Consider the following 10,561-nt stretch of genomic DNA (forward strand, 5'->3'; position numbering starts at 1 on the left):
CTTAGTGGGGTCTGGGAAGGGTAGTGTGTACGCAGACCTTACCCCTATCCTGTGGTAGAGAGGCTGTTTCCAAATAGAGTGGTTAGTGGTGGATCAAATTTCATTAAAGTGTTAATCACACGATATTGAAGTTAAAGTTCAACAACAACAACAACAACCCAGTATAATCCCACTTAGTGGGGTCTGGGAAGGGTAGTGTGTACGCAGACCTTACCCCTACTCTGGGGTAGAGAGGTTGTTTCCAAATAGAAACCCGACATCCTTCCCTCTAAGAACTTCCCACCTTGCTCTTGGAGAGACTCGAACTCATTACCTCTTGGTTGGAAGTGAAGGTTGCTTACCATCAGAGCAACCCCTCTTGCCTTATTGAAGTTAAAGTTAATAGTTTCAATTTACAACTTAATCTTTAATAAATACTATAAAAGATTTTAATCTCCCCAAACTCTAAAGTCGCCCATAAATAAAATTATTGTCATATATGAAGTTTAACCATCATTACCCTCTTCTCATATTTTCCAAAATTATAATTAGGATTATAATCTTACTTTTTATATGGGATAAATAATAAGTATCGAGTTTAATAATTTATTATTGGTTTGACTAGTATTAATAATCAAATGGCGGATAAATATAATCCCAAATTTAACGTCGAGATTAGGGTACGAATACGATCCCAAGCATTTGTCTCATACTACTGAAAAAATAATTTTTTGTAGCCTTTTTGTTATATATTCCGCAAAAACTTTATTTCGACCCAGCCCTAAAAGATATTTTTTTGATTAGTTTTGAACTTTTGAAAAAAACAAAAATTCTGATTTACTTTTAACAAAAACTGCTTTCCAAATTTCTGCTTTAACCAAAAAATTTTGATTCCAAAAATAAATAAACAAATACTCCTACATAATAAAATATAATATATAATAAAATTAAAAGAAAAGTAAAAAGGTTCAATCTGAATAGTGATGAAAACTAGCTCACAGTAAGTAGCTCCAGTACAACAGCGGTTAAAATTTTACCTAAAAAATAATACACTTTTAAAAAACCCATTTCCAATCCCTAAAAAGCTTTCAACTTTCAACAATGGCGATCACTTCGCCATCGGCTCCGACTTTCTCGGCGTCTCTCTGCTGCACTCGCACTGACTCAGCCGCTGTTCCAGCTCGTTCACTCAAATCCTCGCCGATCCAAACTAGGTTCCAGAATCGCCGATTCACGTTATCCTGTCGGCTTGATTCATCTTCCTCCGTACCTTCTAATGGCTTCGACGGCGATCTTCAGTACGAACTTCAGCATGGAAGCGTTTCGACTCACTATCGCCGGCGAGGTTCACCGGTGTTCGTCACGCTTCCGGTTGATGCCGTCAGCTTACCGGCAGGGATTATGAAGAGGAAGAAGGCGATGGCGCAGTCGTTTCGTGCTTTGGCGGCGGCGGGAGTTGAAGGAGTTGTGATGGAGGTGTGGTGGGGGCTGGTGGAGAGGGAATTGCCCAGGGTTTATAATTGGCAAGGGTATTTGGAGATTGTGGTTTTGGCTAGACGATGTGGTTTGAAAGTTCGAGCTGTAATGGCTTTTCATCAGTGCGGTACTGGGCCTGATGATCCCTTCTGGTTGGTACACTTTCAAAAGTTCAATCTATTACACGCATAAATGACATTTGTTTTGCTTCCTCGTTCAGACACGTTTAGCTTTGTTTTGTTTTGAAAAGGAAACATATTTCTCAAAACACAATATATTATCTTAAAGAATAGAATGTCTATCAACAATAAGTAGGCCACTAGGCCTCAATCCCAAACAAGCTGAGGCTGGCTATATGAATCCTCACTGACCATATTTAAGCTCAATTCATGCCTAAGAATAGAATGTCTATCTTTAAAAAAAGATGGAATGTCTATCTACTACAAGTGTTTCACATTATTGACTGCTGCATTAATTTAGTTGCATTGCATTTGCCATTCATTGGTTGAACTTTTTGAACAATATTTGCCTGTAGTGTGATCAAAGTGTACGCTTGAATGTGTCTCTTTTGGTGGTCTAGTAAGTTTGCAATTTGAATTGTAATTGAGTAGATTTTTTGTGTTCTAGCAAAGCATTAGGGCTTACTTGAGGGTGTTTACGTGGGTAAATGAAGTTTATGGATTGTATGATTCTGAATATTGGAAACAGTACTTAGGTGTTTGTTATATTCACCTTATATAGCTCAGACACCTTTACTTAGTTTTAGTAATGGCATTTTGGAATGTAGTAAGAGAAGCTGCTTGGACTGTCTTGGAGTTAGATTCGACCCATATAATGTCCTTGGTATGGAACAAGTTAGCATTCTTATTTAGTGGGATACACATTCAGAATGCTTAGTGCTATGAAAGAAAAGCTCAAGATCCTAAAGATATAAGCAAAAGGAATTTTGATTTGTTCAGCTGCATTTTAGGGATATTGCATTCCCATCTTGTTCAGCTGCATTTTGTTCAGCTGCAAGATCCTAATGATATTGCATTCCCATTTTGTTATCAGTTCTGTAGGCAAAGATCAAGATCACCCTAGTCTGAAGAATGTACTCATATATCTACCCATGCTACGTTCTGTTATCCTAATAAATATATCTGCCTGCTCTATATTGTTTTTCCTTTTGTTTAAAACCCAAGAGAGGACTAAGTATTGCATGGAATTACATACTGATTAAATGAAGGAAAAAGGAAAAAATCTTAATACTGATTAACGTAGTTATGCTAAAAGTTGCAATGACTAGGTTAATTATGTCATCATTGTGGTGGTTCTTTGTCGGCATCAGTAGAGAAGTGAGTTTGACGGTTATTTTGCTAGCAATGGCTAGCATTGTTTCCAGCTGGTTCTAGTCTGACTATGTTTGTGGGTAACTAAGAGAATATGGAGAGAAGTGTTTAGTTATGCAGAAGAACATTTAGCTTCTGATGGCCTTTTTCTGCAGCTGGTGAGTCACTGGAACCTCTGTATATCAACAATAGATTCAGCATTACAGAATGCTCTCTCCTCTGTTTGTAAACCTTGATTGGAAGTTGGAACTATAGTTGTTTAGCTTTTGTTGTTTTAGGGTACTTGCAGGAGGCAAACTATATTTCGTCCTAATCTAAAGTAAGAAGTCCTCACTGGGGCAATACTTTAGATTAGAGAGTTGATTTGTAATTTACGAAGGACTTGTTCTGGATCTTATTGCCAAAACATGGCGGGGTGGATTGGGAGAAAGTTTACAATAAGTTCTCATTGGGGAAAATTTGGATCGGTGTTGATTTTAATATATGTATGTATGGCTGACCCCAACTTGTTTGGTATTGAGGCGTAGTTGTTGTTGTTGTAGTAGAAGTTTTCAGGGTCTCGTTACCAAACATGGCCTGAATTATAAGATGAGTGTGAGCCTAAGTTTAGCTACAAATTGAAAGAAGAGCATGTGTGACACTGAGCCTGCTTTAAATTATCTTCCCCATTGCCTTAATTTGTGTGGAGGGTGAATGTCCAGAGTTAAGGAGTCCAAATGTAGGTCATGGATTGTGATGGCAGGCATGAGAACCTTAGGGTATCCATACAAACTTCACAGGTCATTTCTATGTGATGATACTACTTCAAAAAAACCAGATTATTCCTGTAAGATTGCCCTTCCAAATATACTAAGTTAACAGAAATGAAAATAGAACTTGATATATTCACTGGAACAGGGTGAAAAGAAATAATTGCGAAAGATCATTCATTTGGACAGAGAAAAAAGGTCAACATTACACAAGACGTGCCTCAATAGACTATTGTACAATATGGTTAAGCTCCAGGCATACAAATGGAAATATCTTTAAGTTTTAGAAAGTTAATGTTACAGGCTTTGTTTTGCCTAATATCTTCAATTCTGGAATGGGTGTGATGCATTACTTAGATACAACTGTTTCTGTCAGATTTCCTTATATTGAAAAGACAAAAACTGTCTAGCCAGATTTTGTGCCTCATCTTTTTTATGTTGTTTTGCCACCTTCAATTAAGCGTTGTGCTAGCTTGCTCTCTTCCCTTGGAAATGATCTCTGCTAGTGATTAATTCACAATCTGAATTTTTCTTCTTTATGCTGCTGCCAGGATTCCCCTTCCTCTGTGGGTTTCTGAAGAAATGGATAAAGATCCAGATTTAGCATATTCAGACAGGTTTGGGCGACGAAATATGGAATATATATCCCTAGGGTGTGATGTTCTTCCCGTTCTGCACGGACGATCTCCAATCCAAGCATATGCTGAATTTATGAGGAGCTTCCGTGACACCTTCAGACCATTTCTTGGTGGTGTCATAACTGTATGATGCTCACTTAATGCTTCACCTACTAATTTTAATGGTATTATACCTATGCAATTTGACTTTATGTTGCAGGGTATCCAAGTTGGAATGGGTCCTGCTGGTGAGTTAAGATATCCTTCATGCCCTTTACAGAAGCTGAGCTGGACATGGCGCTCACGCGAACTTGGCGAATTTCAATGCTATGACAAGGTGTGAAAGACTGACGTTATGTATCTCAAGTGATTTTTTCCTGTTATTCCTATCCAACCAAATTTGTGATTGTCTTCTTTTAAACTGGCAGTATATGCTTGCATCTTTAAATGCTTGTGCTGGGGAGAGAGGGATGCGTGAGTGGGCCAATGGCGGCCCTATTGGTGCCAGTAATTTAATGCAGGATCCTGAAAGCACAGATTTCTTCAAAAGTGACGGTTCTTGGAACACACCATATGGAGAGTTCTTCCTTGCATGGTATTCAGAGATGTTGCTGCTTCATGGTGAGAGGATTTGCAGGGAAGCAGAGACCACATTTCGTGGTCTTGAAGTTAATTTGACAGGCAAAGTGGCTGGGATTCACTGGCATTATGGTACACGGTCTCACCCGTCAGAGCTAACAGCTGGCTACTACAATACATCAATTCGAGATGGTTTCCTGCCAATTGCTCGCATGTTTGGTAGGTACGGTTTTACCATGTGTTGTACATGTTTCGAAATGCGGGATGCAGAAGAGCAGCAGATGAATCCTGTCAGTGGTCCCGAAGGTTTTGTAAAACAACTTTTGCTTGCTGCTAGGATATGTGACATTCCCCTGCAAGGTGAAAACACTGCAAGTAGCTTGGATGACGAATCATATCAACAGGTGTTAAGGATGTCTAAGTTCTATTCGGATGGTCCAGGAACACCTACCTTTTCATTCAATTTTGTCAGAATGGACAAGAACTTGTTTGAATATCGGAATTGGGTTAGCTTTACTCGTTTTGTGAGACAAATGGCAGATGTCAAAATTTTTCGAGCCAAGCTAGGATTTGGGGAAGGTGATATGCCGCTTTCATCTTTATCAGCATCCGCCACTGCTGGAGCAGTTCTTGCATACTAGCTAGAAACTTCAACCTATAGGCATTGCTTATGCTAATTGCGTATTCTCACCCTCCACAAGTCAAGGGTGTGTATATGTCTAGCATCTTGTGATCTATGATTGTGAATTGCGTAGCAAAAGCTTGGTCTATTTTGCGTAATTTTTTCTCTCCGTATACTGTAATGGTTCGCGATCAAGTTGAAAAGGGGTATTTCCTTGTATCATAACGGTGCCTTCCTATTATTTTTAGAATGGATGGCCTCTCTATTTCAGCTCAAAAGGTATATCTGTCAGGCAAGTTCAGTTAGAACAATTAACTCCTTTTAGTATTCTGATATGGTTGGTATTGCTGGGTCTTGTGACAAGGATAGTATATGACCAATATAATTAAGTGACATGAAAAACAATTTAAACAAATACAAGAAGGATATGTTATGTACTGACAGGTTAATTTGACAGTGTCTTCCAAATTTTTTGAGATGGATGGCCTCTATCAGCTCAGAGGTCTATCTGTTTGGAAAGATAATTCAGTTCAGTTAAAACAATCCACATTCCAGTCCTTTTTACACTTGTAGTAGGAGTGGTATTGCTTGGGCTTGTCTGAAGCATAAATAACTTTTATTTGTCAGTATAATTGACCGGTTGTAACATGTTACATATTCTCTTTTAAAATTATTATGTTTTTGTTTACTATAAACAGTAACATGCAAAAATGTTGTGATAAATTTGATAATGTATTTTTTTTTCTTTTTCACAGTGTCTAACAAACAGGGACGTGAGAAACGATTCCAATGACCCATGTTGTGCGAATCCTTTAAAAATGTTATCGCGCTCGTGCCAGATTTTTTAGAAAATGCAAGGCGTTTCCCTGCACCCATCAATGACATTGAGTAGTAAAGGTAATTGGTAAACAATGAATATTTAGTTAATTACAATAAAAAATTAAGTCATAACAACACTAATAATCATCGATCATTTAATTTAATTTAATAGTAATAGAGTTAAATACATTATCGACTGGAAATACAAGTTATTTCTCAAAAGTTTGTATGATAGATGAATATATTCATACCAACGAAAGATATGCGTACCTGTATCCGAGCAACATAGTAGATGACGTAATTTAATCTTTCGGAAATTTTTGAAAATGGTGACTAGTAGGGGTGGCAAAATATTTAAAAGAAAATAGTTAACCACCCATATTATCCATTAAAAAATGGATTGGATAATGAACTTTTTAAAACGGGTCAAATATGGATAAGAACCATATTATCCATTTAGAAAATGGATAAGCAATGGGTAACAAATGGATAACCAATGGGTCTAACTTTTACATTTGTAAAGCCTCAAATTGGGGGTTCCTCAAGTTAGAGAGACCAAGAATTTTCCCAAAAGTAATCATATGCAAGAAGTCATGGATAATATGGTCGGGTCGGATAATTGATCCGTTTTTTCATTATCCATTTTCGACCCGAACCATATTCGACCCGACCCACCCGTTTGCCGTTATAAATGGTTAAACATTCATTCATCTCCAGCAGGAGTCCATGTGAATTAAGAAGTGAAAGGGATTAGCCCACTTTAACAAGGAAAATAAGGTGACAGACAGAGCATCCAAAAGAAATGGTGCAGACTAACACAAAAGCTAAATATGTCTATTTAATTTTCAATTGCTTTGCCTTAACCTAACCTATTACCATATGATCTAGGTTTTAAATTTTAAAAAAAGTATTTGAGACTGAGACGTAAAATGGAACCAATCGACCAATTTGTTCCCATTCAAGGTGTTTGATAATTATTCCACGTGCATTAAAAAGGATAGAGTAAAAGGGTAAAAAATTTAGCATAGGTCGCATAACCTATCAGCGACATACTGTTTCATAAAACTACAGACCTCTGAACGCCCTTTACTTTGTGATACGATCCGTTTTGACAAAAATAAAAAAAATAAAAACAAAGAAGAAAAAGAAAAAGAAAAAGAAAAAGAAGATGATGATGAAGAAGACGACAATGCTATCGACCGGATTTAGAATTTAGATGTTTTAAGTTCTGAGTTGAGAGTGTGAATTCTAATATGCATATCTATTTTGTTTTTAGGGAATATACATATATATACATATATATATATATATATATATATATATATATATTGACATTGTTGCCTGACCATGCACAAAAGTCGAAAATCTTAACATTTACGACTCCATCAAGTGCAGTAGATAATTAAATTAGAAGTCACATAAGGATAGTTGACTTTTATCTTTAGGTGACAGATGAAGTGATCAATTGCAAGTCCTTTGGTACGAGGTATAACAAGGTATAAAGGTGATATAAAAATTTAATACCACCTTAATATTTTGTTTGGTTAGCAAACCAGGTATAAATTATTTCGGTGTTAATTTTAACACCGGGATAACTTATACTCAATCCGTTTCAATTTATGTGAACCTATTTCCTTTTTAGTTTGTGCCAAAAAGAATGACCCCTTTCTTTATTTGGAAACAAATTACCTTTACACAATATTTTATAACCACACAAAATATATGTGCATCATTTTACACCACAAGATCCAAAGTCTTCTCCCTTTTCTTAAATTTCGTGCTCAGTCAAATAGGTTCACATAAATTAAAACGGAGGGAGTACCTTATAAAAGGTGGGGTAATTAGCATCGATATAACTTATATCTTCTTTTTTAAAATTATGCAATTGTCATTCTTAATACAACATACCAAACAATGAATAAACTGTTGTTCCTTCTGTACTTGTAAATAATGATTCTGGAAATTAAAACGTTAGCTTATTAACGTAAATATAAATAATATAAATGAAACACAAATTAATTCGAGCCCACTGAATTCACAGTGTTTCCTTAAGAAATTTAATCCCCTCCTAGTACCCAAGGTTATGGATTATTTCCTCCCAGGATAGAACGAATTACACACTGGTGTAGCGGCACTTCAAACCTCAGTGTTTCAGCGAACAGAAAGTTCGGCAGCAAATCACACTTACTGTTGCTTTGTTTGTAGTTAAAAACAATGCAGAATAAGGAGGACAACTCAGAAGTCGAATAAAAATTCTGAGAGGAAGGAATGCAAAGTATAGCCAATGTTGAATTCTTACTGAAGAGAATATCAGATTGCAATTCGTTTTTCCAGTGTATACGTAGTGTATACATAGTATATATCCAGTGTATACAGAGTGTATATTAAGTGTATACAAAGTGTTTCGAGTGTTTTTTCCGATGTGTTCTTCTTTCTCTCCAACTTATGCTCTATTTATAGCAGTTATTTGAGAGAAATTCGCCCCCTCCATGGTGCAACAAGCACTAGGCTATCATGGAGGAAGCACTTACATGGTGGAATGTACACTTGCTTGGTGAGAGGAGCACTTGCACCATTGTGGGAGGTGCACTAGGTTGCTTATTTCTTAGTGTTGCAACACAATACACGGATTGGAAAACATCCGTTACAAATACGGATTATATCACGTTAATATTCACTATTAACAAATAAATTTGGTCCAAAAAATTAATCAATCGATCGATCATTTGACCAAATCCGAATCCAAATTCAAATCCAAATCCCATTTCCCATTCACTCTAATTTTAAGACTATTTCATCTTAAACAAAAACTCAACAATCCCCCACATGAATGGGGAATGGCTATATCACAGAAGTATGCATGAAAAACTTGTGTGATTTGCAAACAAGAATTAATTGCATCTGGATAAGTAGGTTTCCCTTTGAACTTTCCGTAGTGAACTTATGTCGGATATACTCGGTCAATCGGTAGATTTGATATCTTTGAACCGTCGAACTTTAGCGTATACCTAGACAACCATAAGTCACACAATCAATCCCTTAACCGTCTTTGGTTCTCATTGTTGTGTTCGTTTCAGCCATGAACACTGTCTGGTTTCATAAGTGCGTAGAGAATTGGCCTTGCAAAATTCTCCTTGAAGCGGTTAACACTTCACACTTACATAGGTGATTCCTAAACGTGTCATCCCGTAGATACACTATTTGATATACACTGTATCAAATTTAGAAATCATTAAAAAGCCTTAATGCTTTATCCTTGGTACTGAACATTGTCTCATCACGAGAATGGACTAAAAAGTTTTTGTTGGCAATGTTGAACTGTCATTAATGACTTTGTTTGATCTCTTTGAACCTAGATCTTGGGATCTCCAGTCTTCTAGGTAGAGTTACCGCCACAATGACTTGTTCTCGGCCATAGTCCTATTCCCTTCGATGATTTCTCAACTACCTCTCTAGTTAGGCCTTTTTTAAGTGGATCCGACACATTATCACTTGACTTTACATAGTCAATCGTGATAATTTCTCTAGAGAGAAGTTGCCTAACGGTTTTATGTCTTCGTTGTATATGACGAGATTTACCGTTATACATAACGCTCCCAGCCCTTCTAATTGCCGCTTGGCTATCACAGTGTATACATATTGGTGCCAACGGTTTGGGCCAAAATGGAATGTCTTCCAAGAAATTCCGGAGCCATTCAGCTTCTTCACCGGCTTTATCTAAGGCTATGAACTCAGCCTCCATTGTAGAGCGGGCAATACATGTTTGTTTGGACGACTTCCAAGATACCGCTCCTCCACCAATAGTGAATACATATCCACTTGTGGACTTCGAATCAGTTGAACCGGTGATCCAATTTGCATCACAATATCCTTCAATCACCGCAGGATATTTATTGTAGTGCAAATCAAAGTTTTGGGTATGTTCTAAGTATCCCAAAACTCGTTTCATTGCCATCCAATGAGATTGACCTGGATTGCTCGTGTATCGACTTAGTTTACTTATAGCACAAGCTATATCTGATTGTGTACAATTCATGATGTACATTAAACATCCCAACACACGAGCATAATCCAATTGTGATATGCTTTGGCCTTTATTCTTTGCTAGTGCAAGATTTACGTCAATTGGAGTCTTTGCAACTTTAAAGCCCAAGTACTTGAATTTTTCAAGTACTGTCTTGATATAATGAGATTGTGACAATGCCAAACCTTGAGGAGTTTTTTGGATCTTAATCCCCAGAATTAAATCCGCAATTCCCAAGTCCTTCATATCAAACTTGCTAGTTAGCATACGTTTAGTAGTATTTATGTTGGCAATGTTATTACTCATTATCAGCATATCATCCACATATAGGCAAACAATGACTATGTGATTTGGAACATTTTTAA

At 36.9% G+C, this 10,561-nt stretch overlaps 1 protein-coding gene across 1 annotated transcript; it reads left to right on the forward strand.

Moving 5' to 3' along the window:
* The first annotated feature begins 1,009 nt into the window (after positions 1-1,009).
* Positions 1,010-5,631, forward strand: LOC107805468 (beta-amylase 1, chloroplastic). Its single transcript, XM_016629523.2, has 4 exons — positions 1,010-1,607; positions 4,087-4,297; positions 4,373-4,489; positions 4,581-5,631. The coding sequence occupies exons 1-4, from the start codon at positions 1,081-1,083 to the stop codon at positions 5,370-5,372; spliced, it is 1,647 nt and encodes a 548-aa protein (XP_016485009.2). The 5' UTR covers positions 1,010-1,080; the 3' UTR covers positions 5,373-5,631.
* Positions 5,632-10,561: the final 4,930 nt, after the last annotated feature.

This window comes from Nicotiana tabacum, chromosome 1 (assembly GCF_000715075.1).
Source record: "Nicotiana tabacum cultivar K326 chromosome 1, ASM71507v2, whole genome shotgun sequence".
Lineage (NCBI taxonomy): Eukaryota > Viridiplantae > Streptophyta > Magnoliopsida > Solanales > Solanaceae > Nicotiana > Nicotiana tabacum.

Coding starts and splice junctions, on each gene's coding strand:
- LOC107805468 (XM_016629523.2), top strand. CDS start 1,081: ATGGCGATCACTTCGCCATCGGCTCCGACTTTCTCGGCGTCTCTCTGC. Junction 4,298..4,372: donor TTCTTGGTGGTGTCATAACT/GTATGATGCTCA, acceptor TTTATGTTGCAG/GGTATCCAAGTTGGAATGGG. Junction 4,490..4,580: donor AATTTCAATGCTATGACAAG/GTGTGAAAGACT, acceptor TTAAACTGGCAG/TATATGCTTGCATCTTTAAA.